Source organism: Acomys minous, assembly GCF_964271855.1.
Source record: "Acomys minous genome assembly, chromosome: 7".
Taxonomy (NCBI): Eukaryota; Metazoa; Chordata; class Mammalia; order Rodentia; family Muridae; genus Acomys; species Acomys minous.
The window spans coordinates 91732061-91747189 of NC_140488.1; the positions used below are offsets into that span (position 1 = coordinate 91732061).

Here is a 15129-nt window from a genome sequence, read left to right on the forward strand (position 1 = left end):
ACAGGCACAGCAATAGGCTGGTTGATAAGTGGAATCGAATCGAACACCCAGATATGAATCCACACACATATGGTCACTTGATTTTTGACAAAGAAGTCAAATCTATTCAATGCAAAAAAGGATAGCATCTTTAACAAATGGTGCTTGTCTAACTGGAACACATTGACACAGGAGAAAACTTCCTGAACAGAACTCCAACAGCCCATGCCTTAAGGTCAACAATTAATAAATGGGACCTCATGAGGCTGAGAAGCTTCTGTAAGGCAGGTGACACTGTCAAGAGAACAAAGCGACAGCCTACAGACTGGGAAAAGTTCTTCACCAACCCTACATCTGACAAAGGTCTAATATCCAAAATATATAATGAATTCAAGAAATTAAACACCACCAAACCAAATAACCCAATTGAGAAATGGGGCTCAAAACTAAACAGAGAATTTTCAACAGAGGAATAGCAAATGGCTGAGAAACACTTAAAGAAATGCTCAACCTCCTTAGTCATCAGAGAAATGCAAATCAAAACAACTCTGAGATTCCATCTTATACCCATCAGAATGGCTAAGATCAAAAATCCAAGTGACATCACATGCTGGTGAGGAAGTGGAGAAAGAGGACCACTCCTTCATTGCTGGTGGGAATGCAAACAAGTACAGCCACTTTGGAAATCTATCTGGTGCTATCTTAGAAAACTGGGAATAAGGCTTCCTCAAGACCCAGCTATTCCACTCCTTGGAATATACCCAGAAGACGCACCAGCATAAAGAACATTTGCATAACCATGTTCATAGCAGCATTATTCTTAATAGCCAGAACATGGAAACAGCCTAAGTGTCCCTCAGTAGAAGAATGGATAAAGAAACTGTGGTACATTTACACTATGGAATACTACTCAGCTGTTAAAAACAAGGAATTCCCAAAATTTGTGGACAAATGGATTGAACTAGAAAGGATCATGAATGAGTTAACCCAGAAGCAGAAAGAGTCAACCAGTATGTATTCACTTATATCTGGATACTAGCACAAGAGTCCTGTCCCATGAAAGTCTTCACTCACCAGGAAAGTGGGTCAGAGGGGAGGACATCCTATTGGGACTCTAGGTGAGAGAAGCATGGGAGAATGAGGAAATAGAAGGATCCAGAGGGCCCTAGAAACCTACAAGAAGAACATTATGATGGGCAGATCTGGGCCCAGGGGTCTGGCTCAAACTATGGCACCAGCCAAGGACAATAAATGCAGTAAACTTGGAACCCCTACTCAGATCTAGCCAAAAGACAGGACATTCTTTACAGTTGAGTGGAGAGTGGGGACTGACTTTCACATGAACTCTGGTTGCCCATATATGACCACGTCCACTTGATGGGGAGGCCTGGTGGCGCTCAGAGGAAGGATAGCAGGCTACCAAGAAGAGATTTGATACCCTATGAGCAAATATAGGAGGAGGAGGTCCTCCTCAGTCACAGACATAGGGTAGGGGAGTAAGGGGAAAATAGGAGGTAGGGAAGAATGGGAGCATACAAGGGATGGGATAACAATTTATATGTAATATCAATAAATTAATAAAATATAATTTTATCCAATTGGGACTCTAGATAAGAGAAGCATGGGAGGATAGCAAAATAAAAGGATCCAGAAGGTCCTAGAAACCTACAAGAAGAACATTATGATAGGCAGATTTAGGCCCAGGGGTCGCGCTCAAACTATGGCACCAGCCAAGGACAATACAGGCCGTAATCTTCAAACCCCTACCCAGATCTAGCCAATGGACAGGACATTCTCTACAGTTGAGTGGAGAGTGGGGTCTGACTTTCACACGTACTCTGGTGCCTCATGTTTAACCACATCCCCTGAATGGGGAGACCTGGTGGCACTCAGAGGAAGGATAGCAGGCTACCAAGAAGAGACTTGATACCCTACGAGCATATAAAGGGGGAGAAGGTCCCCCTCAGTCATAGTCATAGGGGAGTGGAGTAAGAGGAAAATGGGAAGGAGGGAGGAATGGGAGGATACAAGGGATGGGATAACCATTGAGATGTAATAAGAATATATATATTTAAAGGGTGTAGTAACCCAGGACAAGAGAAAAATGCTCCAGGCTTTATCTTATTATCTTATATGTGGATGATAGCTTTCTATATTTGGATACGTGTGCTTAAATTAGCATACTTGTAGAAGTAAAGAAATTAATAAGGACCATAACAGGGACTTGCATGTGGAAGAATAATTTTAGCTTCTGAGCACTCTACACACTGCTCCAGAGTTGCTAAACCAGTTTTCAATCAGCAAATGAAGGCCCCATTTTCCCACCCTCATCTCCAGAATTTTTGTTGGGTCTTCTGTTTACTAGTGCTACTGTCGCTGGAATAAGATGAAATCTCAAACTTATTTGCCTTACATTTCCTTAAATGTTAGTGATGAAAATTTTCAGCCACACTTATTTCTTCTCTTGTAAAGTCTGTTCAGATCCATAGCCCAGTAGTTTATGTCTTGTTTTTTAATATTTTGTGGATATTTCTTTTTTGGAGGGAAGAGGCATTTCCAAAAGGTGGCCACTGAAAAAGGTTAAAAGGTCACTAAGATCCAGACCAGAATTGCAAAATAAAAAGATTCATGTTCCTTATCCTCTACAAAAAAAAACCGCATTTTTTTTATAAAAAAAAGTGAAAGATCTAGGGAGCTATACATAGATAGAAAGAGTGAAGGGGGGAAGGGTGTCAGGGGTGGGAGAGGAGAGTCCTACAGCTCACTCTACCCTCCAGGTCCTGGAGCAGGAGGCAGCTGTCAGCTTTGAGCTCTTCCAAGCTAGAAAGGCCCCTTTTGGGGAGGTGGGAAGCCAACAAGAATTTATCTGGCATTCTGAGCTCAGTGGGGGCTCCCAGGCCCTAGTGGCTTAGCAGAGGGAGCATGGATTAACCTGAGCAAGCACCATGGCCTGATGCAGTCATTTGACTTGGGAACTGAGGGGACTAAGGCAGATCCCAGGTCATGAGGTGCATCTGTGTATGTTTGCCTGTGTGTGAGAATAGATATTCGTGGGGGCAAAAAGGAACAGGAGTCTTTGGGATTTTTGAAAAGGGTCACAGGTAGCAGACATAGCCCTGCCTGGTTGCTAGACACAGGGAAATGCCTTTCTTCACTGCAACCAGATTGGCCACCACCAAGGGTCTGGCTACTGCCCCTGCTGGACCAACCAGGTGGCCTCCAGGAGGATACTCCTGTGGCCCCAGAGTCCTCAGGCTGCACGTAGGGTGGCAAGCTGGCTTCCGGTGCCCAGGTTGTCATGTGCCAGGACCCCACGGGGTGCCGGTTTGAGGTTTTGGCTTCCTCCTTTGGAAACTGAAAAGAAAGGGGAGAATACAGAGGAAAAATGGAAGGTGACAGGTGGCACAAAAGGGTTTCAGAAATGCTTGTATATTAGGGTGCCTCTACATCTGCTGTCTGTGCCTCTGGGGCCTGGGGCTCCTTAGGCAGAGGGTCTGCTTTGGAAAAGTTCTTCTCTAGAATGTGCTGCTGTAAATGCAGCACCCACTCTTCTTGGATGGAGAATGGGCCACGGAATATCATTTCACAGAACCTGCACTTGAGGATGCAGATCTTGCCCACAATCTTGACCAGTGGTGACTGGTAGGAGGGAGGCACCCGGGTGGGCCCTAGCCTGAACCGGCGTCGGCGTCGGCGTCGCGGTCTCCGAACCTCTTCCAGCTTCTGTTGCAGGTCATTGGCCTCCTCACCACCCAGAGCTGCTGAAGCATCCGGGAGGTGGGCTTGTTGGTGTTCAATTTTGTTGATATTCTTTGCTTCATCTTCTTCAGGTGTTACAGTCCCAGGTGGGCTGGTTGTCAGAGGCCGTTCACCACTGTCAGCTGCCCTGCCAGCTTCAAGCCCTGGTTCATCTCCAGAACTTCGGCCAACCAGGGACAGGTCCATGAACTGCCTCAGGTGCGCCCTTGCGTGGCTGGCTAGGCCTTTACAGTTTTCAAAATGACGGCCACAGAGCTCACAGCAGGCCTTGGTGGAGGTCTTCTCATAGAGAGTCTTTGCCTTGAAGGGCAGTTCAGTCTGGATGTAGGTCTTGGCCTTGACTTCTGCTGGGAGGAAGCAGTCTACCTGGAGGGCCCGCTTGGTCGCCACTGGGCCTAGGTAGTTAAAGGCTTGGCCCCTGTGATGGGCGACAACAGGCTGAGCTCCAGGAGAACCTGGGTTGGTCCAGCTCCTGGTGTTCCTGGATGGCTAGCCAGGGGTGACAGAGGCAGTGTGGAATGCGTGGCCCCAGCAGCTGCTGTGGGGGAGCCATCTTCAGTGACAGAATGGGCTAGGTCTCCAGCTGGAGGCTCCTTCTCGATGAGGCCCAGCTTGGACATCTTTAGGATCTCCCGAAGTGTGTCAATGGGCGAGCCATTGACAATCACTGGGTCACACCCATTGGCGCAGGTGGGAGCGTGCATGGTTAGACAGGCCTATGTGGTTCTTGAAGGACTGACCACAGAATTCACATCGGATGTCAGGCACTGGCTCTGCCCGGGATGACAGGTTCAATGGGGCCATATCTTCTTGAGGTGCACCCTCAGATGGGTGAGGCTCCCCATGAAGGGCCCCTGGCAGCATCTCCCACTTGATCTTCTCTCTCATTTGTTTAGGCTTCAGTTTTGTGGGCAGGGAGGGCATAGCAAGGCCTGAGAACATTTTCTGGGCTGTGAAAGGAGGAGACGCAGTTGGTGAGTGGCCCAAGGGACTGCGTGGTAGTGGTGACAACTTCTAGGCCAAGGGTGCAATGTGAAGATCTGAGGGACTGTGGGCTTCTAGTGAGCTGCCAGGACCTCCACTGCCCACTACCTTGGCCAGGGCTTTTATGTCAGGCCCTGATGGGGGGAAGTGTCCACCAGGCCTGGATTGGGTCCCTCTCTTCAGGATCTCCTGCAGTGTGTCAATGGGTGAGCCGTTCACATACCACTCAGTCACACCCATCAGGTGCAGATGGGAGCTCGCGAGGCTGGCCAGGCCCTTTAGGTTCTCACAAAACTCACCACAGAATTCGCAGTGGATATCTCTTGTTGGCTGTGGGCTTGAAGAGAGATTGAGAGGAGATGGCTCCTCCTCAGAGGCCCAGAAAGTGTCAGCAGCAGAGAGATGCTGCTTCCCCCAGGGGCTGACCATACCCGAGCCCTTCAGCTTGAGCTTTTTGGCCAACGGTGATGTAGGGAAGAAGGAGAGAGCTGTGGAGGCAGAAGGAGTCCACCCTAGCTGGCCCAGGGCTCCCTGCCCAGGTTGGAGGCTAGTCTAGATGCCCTCCCTCCTGAAAAGGCCGTGGAGCACGTCTATGGGGGATCCCTTGGCATCCGAGTCACTGACGCCCAGGTGGCGCAGGTGGGCACGGGTGTGAATGAACAGGCCCTTCCTGGTCTCAAACCAGGCACCACACAGCTGGCAGTACAGCTCTCTGCCCCCGTCACTATCGGAAGTGTGATACTGAGTCCCCTTGTCCTCAGTCTGGGGCCTTTTTGCCTGTGGGGATGTAGGCAGGGGACTGGGGGCTCTTGTTCTCAGGATTCTTGTTTGTAGGGGATCCTGACCGAGTCAGTGGGGCCTTCTTGAGGAGGGGAGAGCTGTATGGATGGGCCAGGTCCTTGGCTGAGGAGCCACAAATTGACTTGAGTGCTTTTTTGACAGGAGGGACATCCATAGGTTTGGCCTGGGTAATTAGAGCAGGCCTGGCAGTCCCAGCAACCAACTCCTTTGGTGAGTTGGAGTTGTTGGTCAGGCTAGGGGGCAGCCCAAGCGGAGCATCAGGCAGACCCTTCTGCCTCACCAGCTCATGGAGGAGGTCGATGGGATCACCATTGCTTTCAGACTCTGCCACCCCCAGCTGTGGCAGATGTAAACATGTGTGATTGGACAGGCCCTTTTCTGTCTCAAAGCAGGCACCGCAAACCTCACAGGTGGTCAGGCTCTGGGCCTTGAGGTCTGGCAGTTCCTGTTTGCTGCCATGAGTAGTTTATCAGCTAGTGTAGATATGAAGGAATATGAACACTTATTCCTTATATTGAGTAAAATGATATGCAGCCACTATAGAAATTAATGTGAACATAAATCTAGAAATTGAACAACCATATGACTCCACCATCCCACGTCTTGGCATATACCCAAAGGTCTACGTCCTACTATAGAGATGTTTCCTCATCCATTTTCACTGTGGCTCTATTCACAAGATCAAGGAAATTGAAACAGCATTGATTGATATCCATCAAATGGTGAATGGATAATGAAAATGTAGTACATATACTCAATATAATTGTATTTAGCTGATATGTGTGTGTGTGTGTGTGTGTGTGTGTGTATAATATATACATACATGCATACATACATAATTTCATGTAAATGAATGGAGCTGTAAATTTTCAGAGTGTTGTAACCAGGAACCAGAGAAAAATGCCTCAGGCTTTATCTTCTTATCTTATATATCTATCCTTAGATATGTTTGTTTAAATTAGTGTACTTATAGAAGTAAAAAAACTAATAAGAACCATCACAAGGATTTGCATATGGACGATTTATTTTTAGCTTCTGAGCAGCTCTACACACTGCTCTAGAGTTGCTAAGCCAGTTTGCAATCAATAGGCTCCATTTCCCCTCCCTCATCTCCAGAATTTTTGTTAGGTCTTCTGTGTCCTAGTGCTACTGTAACTGGAATAAGATGAAACCTTAAACTTATTTTCTTTGCATTTCCTTAAATGTTAGGGATGAAAATGTTCATCTGTATTTATTTCTTCTCTTGAAAATTCTGTTCAGACCCAAAGGCCAGTAGTTTATTTCTTGTTTTTTAATACCTTGGGGATATTTCTTTTTTTGGAGGGGACTGGGCGTTTCCAGAGAGAAATTTAATCTAATTTACATATTTCTAGGTACCTTGATAATCCAAAGGTGGAGACAGAAAAAGGTTGAAAGGTCTATTAGATCCAGGTATCTAGCTGGACCAGGATTGCAAAATAAAAGGATTCACGTTATTTATTCTCTTCACAAAACGCATTTTTTTTCTTTTGAAAAAAAGTGAAAGATCTAGGGAGCTATACATAGATAGAAACAGTGAAAGGGGGGAAGGGTGGCAGGGGTGGGAGAGGAGAGTCCTACAGCTCACTCTACCCTCCAGGTCCTGGAGCAGGAGGCAGCTGTCAGCTTTGAGCTCTTCCAAGCTAGAAAGGCCCCTTTTGGGGAGGTGGGAAGCCAACAAGAATTTCCTTGGCATTGTGAGCTCAGTGGAGGCTCCCAGGCCCTAGAGGCTTAGCAGAGGGAGCATGGATCCCCCTGAGAAAGCACCATGGCCTGATGCAGTCATTTGATTTGAGAACTGAGGGGGCCAGGGCAGATCCCAGGTCTCATGAGGTGCATGTGTGTATGTTTGCCTGTGTTTGAGTGAGAATAGATATTCGTGGGGGCAAAAGGAACAGGGGTCTTTGGTATTTTTGCAAAGGGTAACAGATAGCAGATAGCAACCCTGCCTGGTTGCTAGACACAGGGAAGTGTTGTTCTTTGCTGCGAGCAGATTGGCCACCAATAAGGCCCTGGCTACTGCCCCTGCTGGACCAACCAGGTGGCCTCCTAGAGTCCACCCTTATGGCCCCAGCGTCCTCAGGCTGTGGGTAAGGTGGCTAGCTGGCTTCCGGTGCCCAGGTTGTAGTGTGCCTAGCCCCCAAGGGGCACCGGTTTGAGGTTTTGGCTTCCTCCATTGGAAACTGAAAAGAAAGGGGGAAGGGGATACAGAGGAAAAGTGGGAGGGGACAGGTGGCATAAAAGGGGATCAGAAATGTTTGTATGTTAGGGTGCCTCTACAGCTGCTGTCTGTGCCTCTGGGGCCTGGGGCTCCTTAGGCAGAGGGTCTGCTTTGGAGGAGTTCTCCAGTATGTGCTGCTGTAAATGCAGCACCCACTCTTCTTGGATGGAGAATGGGCCACGGAATATCATTTCACAGAACCTGCACTTGAGGATGCAGATCTTGCCCACAATCTTGACCAGTGGTGACTGGTAGGAGGGACGCACCCGGGTGGGCCCTAGCCTGAACCGGCGTCTGCATCGGCGTCGCGGTCTCCGAACCTCTTCCAGCTTCTGTTGCAGGTCATTGGCCTCCTCACCACCCAGAGATGCTGAAGCATCCGGAAGGTGGGCTTGTTGGTGTTCAATTTTGTTGATATTCTTTGCTTCATCTTCTTCAGGTGTTACAGTCCCAGGTGGGCTGGTTGCCAGAGGCTGTTCACCACTCTCAGCTGCTCTGCCAGCTTCAAGCCCTGGTTCATCTCCAGAACTTCGACCAACCAGGGACAGGACCCCAGGTGCCAGCCCCAAGGGAGGTCCCTTGTCACTGTCATGGCCACGGCCAGCGCTTCGGTCATTCTTGGTAAAGGGGCAGCCGCCCTGGATGTAGCTTCGGTAGGTGTCCACTTTCTGGGGACACTGTTTGAGCCACTCACTCAGCGTCTCGGTGGGAGAGCTTTTGACACTCCACTCTGTCACACCGAACTGCCGCAGGTGCGCACTTGTGTGGCTTGCTAGGGCTTTCCGGTTTTCAAAATGACGGCCACAGAGCTCACAGCAGGCCTTGGTGGAGGTCTTCTTATGGAGAGTCTTTGCCTTGAAGGGCAGTTCAGTCTTGGCCTCGACCTCTACTGGGAGGAAGCAGTCTTCCTGGAAGGGCCGCTTGGTCGCCACTGGGCCCAGGTAGCTGGTAGCTGAAGGCTTAGCCCCTGTGATGGGCGACAACAGGCTGAGCTCCAGGGGAACCTGGGTTGGTCCAGCTCCTGGTGTTCCTGGATGGCTAGCCAGGGGTGACAGAGGCAGTGTGGAATGCGTGGCCCCAGCAACTGCTGTGGGGGAGCCATCTTCAGTGACAGAGGGAGCTAGGTCTCCAGCTGGAGGCTCCTTCTCGATGAGGCCCAGCTTGGACATCTTTAGGATCTCCTGAAGTGTGTCAATGGGCGAGCCATTGACAGACCACTGGGTCACACCCATCTGGCGCAGGTGGGAGCGCGCATGGTTAGACAGGCCTGTATAGTTCTTGAAGGACTGACCACAGAATTCACATCGGATGTCAGGCACTGGCTCTGCCCGGGATGACAGGTTCACCGGGTCCATATCTTCTTGAGGTGCACCCTCAGATGGGAGAAGCTCCCCATGAAGGGCCACTGGCATCGTGTCCCGCTTGACCTTCTCTCTCATTTGTTTAGGCTTCAGTTTCTTGGGCAGGGAGGGCATAGCAAGGCCTGAGAACGTTTTCTGGGCCATGAGAGGAGGAGACACAGTTGGTGACTGGCCCAGGGCACTGCTTGGTGGTGGTGACAACTTCTTGGCCAAGGGTGCAATGTGAAGATCTGAGGGACTGTGGGCTTCTAGTGAGCTGCCAGGACCTCCACTGCCCACTACCTTGGCCAGGGCTTTTATGTCAGGCCCTGGTGGGTGGAGGTGTCCACCAGGCCTGGATTGGGTCCCTCTCTTCAGGATCTCCTGCAGTGTGTCAACGGGTGAGCCGTTCACATACCACTCAGTCACACCCATCAGGTCCAGGTGGGAGCGAGCATGGCTGGCCAGGCCCTTTAGGTTCTCACAAAACTCACCACAGAATTCGCAGCGGATATCTCTTGTTGACTCTGGGCTTGAAGAGAGATTAAGAGGAGATGGCTCCACCTCAGAAGTCCAGAAAGTGCTAGCAGCCGAGACGTGCTGCTTGGCCTTCTTGGCCGGCGGAGATGTAGGGAGTAAGGAGAGAGCTGTGGAGGCAGAAGGAGTCCACCCCAGCTGGCCCAGGGCTCCCTGCCCAGGTTGGAGGCTGGTCTGGATGCCCTCCCTCCGGAAAAGGCCGTGGAGCACGTCTATGGGGGATCCCTTGGCATCCGGGGCGCTGATGCCCAGGTGGCGCAGGTGGGCACGGGCATGAATAGACAGGCCCTTCCTGGTCTCAAACCAGGCACCACACAGCTGGCAGTACAGCTCTCTGCTCCCGTCACTATCGGAAGTGTGATACTGAGTCCCCTTGTCCTCAGTCTGGGGCCTTTTTGCCTGTGGGGAAGTAGGCCGGGGACTCAGGGACAACTGGGGGCTCTTCTCCTCAGGATTCTTGGGTGTAGGTGATCCTGCCCGATTCAGTGGGGCCTTCTTGAGGAGGGGAGAGCTGTATGGCTGAGCCAGGTCTTTGGATGCGGATCCATAAGTTGGCTTGAATGATTTTTTGACAGGAGTGGCATCAATAGTTTTGGCCAGGATGAGTAGAGCAGGCCTGGCAGTCCCAGCAACCAACTCCTTTGGTGAGCTGCAGATCTTGGTCGGGATAGGGGGCAGCCCAAGGAGAGCATCAGGCAGACCTATCTGCCTCACAAGCTCGTAGAGGTGGTAGATGGGATCACCACTGCTTTCAGACTCACACACTCCCAGCTGCTCTGGATGTGAACATGAGTGGCTGGACAGACCCTTTCCGTTTTCAAAAAACTCACCACAGAATTCGCAGAGGATATCTCTTTTTCTCTCTGGGCCTGTAGAGAGGTCGACGGTAGATGGCTCGACATCAGAGGCCGGGAAAATGCCAGCGGCCAAGAGGTCCTGCTTTTCCCAGGGGCTGGCCATACCCAAGGACTTCAGCTTGATGCTCTTCATCGGCGGAGAGGTAGGGAGCCTCGACAGGTCTGTGGAGGGAGAAGGAGGACACCCCAGCTGGTCCAGTGCTCCCTGCCCAGGTCGGTGGCAGCTCTGGAGGCCCTCCCTCCTTATAAGGCTATCGAGCATGTCTATGTGGGATCCCTTGGTGTCCATGTTGCTGACGCCCAGCAGGCGCAGGTGGGCACGGGCGTGAAAGGACAGGCCATTGCGGGTCTCAAAGCAGGACCCACACAGCTGGCAGTACAGCTCTCTGCCCCTTTCACTATCGAATGTGAGATCCTGAAGCCCCTTGTCCTCAGACTGGGGCCATTGTGCCTGTGGTGTAGTCTGCAGGGGACTCAGGGACAGCTGGGGGCTCTTCTCCTCAGGATGCTCGGTTTGAGGGGATCCTGCCAGAGTCAGTGGGGTCTTGTTGAGGAGAGGAGAGGTGGAAGGGTGGGCCAGGCCCTCGGCTGAGGAGCCACAAGTTGACTTGAGCGCTCTTTTGACAGGAGGGCCATCCATAGGTTCGTCCAGGGTAAGTAGGCCAGGGCTGGCAGCCCCAACAACCAACTCCTTTGGTGAGTTGGAGTTGTTGGTCGGGCTAGAGGGTAGCCCAAGCGGAGCATCCGGCGGGCCCTTGTGCCTCTCCAGCTCACAGAGCAGGTCGACGAGATCACCACCGCTTTTTGAATCTGCCACCCCCAGCTGCTGCTGCTGTGAACATTCGTGGCTGGCCAGGCCTTTTTCTTTCTCAAAGCAGGCACTGCAGACCTCACAAGTGGTCAGGCTCTGTGCCTTGAGGTCTGGCAGCTCCTGTTCGCTGCTTTGAGGAACTTCTGCGGCCATTTTGCTGCTGCTCAGCTGACTTGCCACCTGCTCTGGGGCCCCAGAGACAGGCAGTGTCTTCTTTGGGAGTAAGGGAGACGCCAAGTCCATGGCCACCGTTGTGTTTTCTTCAGAACACAGGCCGGTTCTGTGTTCCGGTTCTGTGTTCTGTGTTCTTTGTGCGGGCACAGCGGGCCGTGGCGGTGGCCATCTTTGCTCTGACGCATCGGGGCTGCTGCCTCCTCTTTTTAAAGTTTGTTTGTTTGTTTGTTTTTAATATTCTAATACATCCAGTTGGCACTGCTGTTGTGTAGCAGTTCTCCCAAGATTACAACATTCCATCCAGCAGGAGAGCTCCTTAAACAGGAAAGAAAGTTTAAAAAAACAAAACAAAACAAAAACAAACCACCTCAAATTAGCGCCAGGAAGTCCTTGAAACAGACCAGATTCATTAAAGCCATTCCTCCGAACAGTAAACAATACACTTCTGAGTGTCACTCTCAGAAAAGCTTAGTGCAAAAAAAGACTCTTGAGACTAGACCAGCTCCCTGCATGAAGCAATAACCAGATGAGCTTCCCGGGAGAGGTTTAGACCAACTGAGTCACTGGGAAATGACGTGGAAATTACCTGTTGAGCTGCTTACTCCAGTTCTCATCTTCTGTGATTCCCACCTCAGTCTGGGACAAGCTTTGGATACGCAGCTCTGCTTGAGTCATTTCTGTATGAGAAACCTTCTGAAGGGTTATAATAGGCCAAAGCATGGCAAACATGGGTCCAAAAATGGCAAATAGGTTGCCAACAGTTTTGTCCTTTAACCCTTCTCCTTCATTTCCTCTACCCCGCTAAACCATTAGATTGCATGCCTAATGTTAGCCACCATGGTCCATTCCCTTATTTGGCCACTTCCTTCTCTAAGACTAACTACCAAGGTCAAGCTATTGAAGTATTGACATCCAACAATCAACCTCCCCTTTTAGCTACCATAATCACATGTCCACTCAAAAGTAACCAATTCATCCTAACATAGAGTTTCCCCCTTTTTGCTTTACAAACTGCCATTTGTGTACAGGCCACTACTGTCCCCTCTCTCTCTCCACAGGCAGTCCTCTGAATCTCTGCAGCAAATATCCCTTCTCCAACTCCCTTCTTTCTTTTTCCTTCTCCTTCATCCTTTGTCTCCAATCTTTGTCTCTTATTCCCTGCCCTTTTTCCTTCTGGGGCAAATAAATATTCTTTGTGCTGAGAGTTTGCCTTGGAGTGTCTTGGGATGACTTCAAGGTCCTTTCACTGACCAGCCATTACATACAAAAAGAAAATAAAAAGGATAGGATTCTTCCTCCACTAACAAGTATCCAATGACAAAAGCTCCTCAGTAAGGATGAGGCCTGGAGATCATCTACTCAATCTACGTGGGAATTTTGATTGGCTTGCATATCATTTAAATTTCATTTACTTTTTTCCAACCTTAACCTTAAAAGTGTCATAACTACAACGACCCTTATATTCTTAAAAATCTTAAGTCATAAAGCCAAAATGTCATTAATCATTTTAGACGATCTTCTTTTTATTAAAATAAACAATTGTAGGCTGTTTAGGATAATTAATACAAGCTAATTTTTAGTTGATCAAATCATTTTTATGACAATTACTAGTCTATGTTTAATCAAAAGAATGTATATCCCAGGTTTAAGAGATAGATATCACTCTATAGATAGCTAAGATAAAATGGTTAGATAAATTCTTCGAAAGCCTCAGACACCTACAGAATATGGTATTTAAGATGCTTTTATTATTTTAAAGATTCTTTGACAACAAGACAGGTTAACTACTGGCAACACCCAGTCTATCTCAAAGATGATGAGCATCAAAGAACCTCCTTAACAGAGATGACTTCAAATGTGGAAAACAAGCCACTGGGTAAAATGTCCTCATTTCTGCCACAGACAGAATTCTGCCTAAAAATGGGCAAGGTTGGATGCAGGCAAAGTTGACAGCCAAACTCTCCCAAGACAGAGTAAGCAAGTCCTCAATAGTTCCTGGCTCACAAATATGTCTGTTAGATATATTGAGCCAGAAGACTGACGAAGATGCTCCAACATTATAGAGAGTTTTGTGTGACTGTTCAGGCCATAAACTGTCTCTGGGTTTTTTTGTTTGTTTGTTTGTTTGTTTGTTTTTTTCATTTTGGAAGCTGCTAACCTGCACTTCTGGTTCTCTCAAATAATTAAGTTTTATTCCTTCTCAAGTCTCTGATGGGTTGAATATCTGATAGTTTAGTATTATAATTAAGCTTATTTGTTTAGGAGTTAACATGTTTTTAGGTCTAGATAGATGTCTTAAGTTGATAATGATCAATATGATAGATATTAATTTACATTCAGAGTTTTAGACTTACCAAGACAGAAAAGATGTTTTCTTCATGGTTTCCAAATATAAATAGCCAAAATAATATGAATGTAACATCTGTATAATTCCTGATTATTTTGTAGTTCTTCTTGCTGTAGGTAGTTTATTGTATATATGTGTAATAATATAAATGTATATGTAAAAATAAATCAATAAAAATTTAAAAGATATGAATGAAATGGGACACTCAAGTTTGACATGGCTCTTTATGACCCTAAAAGCGTCACACACAGTGTAATTCTTTGTATGACAGAAGTAATTTTCTCTGACATGTTATATATTCTAATTTCAGCTAATATTTTTCTAGTGAGAAATCTATATGGACTAACACCTGCTAAACTTAGTGTTAGTATATTTAAAATAGTTACATGAATATGACTTATTGGAAATGAATGTAATGAATCATTACACACCAATATTCCTTACATATGACTTAATGAATATGGAAAATTGTATTTCCTACCTTGAATGATCAGCCAAACCATTTTATAACTTTGGATTCTGAAAGAAAGAAGTTCCCATAAGATACAGGTAGCGATCCAGGAAGAGTTGAAAAGGGGCCATTGTGGTGGCCTCAACAATTCTCACTCTCTGGATAGAAGGGCAGAACAGATTGTGCCTCTTCAGGAAATAATTCTCTGGCCTTGAAAGCATTTGTGGATGACAGAAACCCATAGAGAAAGCAGATCTTTTCTTCCAGCTACTGAAGTTGCACAGAAGGTCTTTTTCCAAAACATAAGTGCAAAGGAGCAGTTGTACTATTTTATGGGCATAGCATCCCATACAGAGATGAAAAGACTTAATGTGACAAAATTTGATGCTATGGTTCTCTCTCTGTCAGCAGAAAACTGAGATTATACATTCACATATGCTTAGGAGTTAAGATAATGGTGTGAGAAAGGAGTAAACTGTACTCTTGTTTCCTTTATATTCTCATTCAGACTCTCATGTCAATCTCTGGATTTCCCATGTGGCTGCTCACAATTGTAATATCTTATTAGATACTGTAAAGTCAGCAGAGTTGGAGGATACACAAAGACTCTTTGTCTTGACCCCTCTTTAATAGCACTTTCTCTCTCCTCCCACCACATTCATTCCTGTTTATACTTTTCATGCTGACTATTGTCTTACTAAATCATTTCTTCTTCTAGATTAATTCTGTAAACCCACTACCAGCTTACCAGGTTTTTCTGGTAATAGCTCAATGGATACTTCCCCATTAGTAGCCTGGTTTAGACTATTGTAATGGGTTAGAAGGTAGAAGGTATTTGGAACAAATATAG

The 15129-nt window shown here is 47.8% G+C and overlaps 1 protein-coding gene and 1 pseudogene across 2 annotated transcripts; both read right to left on the reverse strand.

Moving 5' to 3' along the window:
- Positions 1-3411: 3411 nt before the first annotated feature.
- Positions 3412-5989, reverse strand: LOC311602022 (protein Wiz-like; annotated as a pseudogene). The gene has a single exon. The product of its transcript is annotated as a protein Wiz-like (transcript).
- Positions 5990-7771: 1782 nt separating this feature from the next.
- LOC311601720 (protein Wiz-like) lies at positions 7772-11159 on the reverse strand. The gene has a single exon (XM_084789413.1). The coding sequence runs from the start codon at positions 11134-11136 to the stop codon at positions 7807-7809; it is 3330 nt and encodes a 1109-aa protein (XP_084645539.1). The 5' UTR covers positions 11137-11159; the 3' UTR covers positions 7772-7806.
- Positions 11160-15129: the final 3970 nt, after the last annotated feature.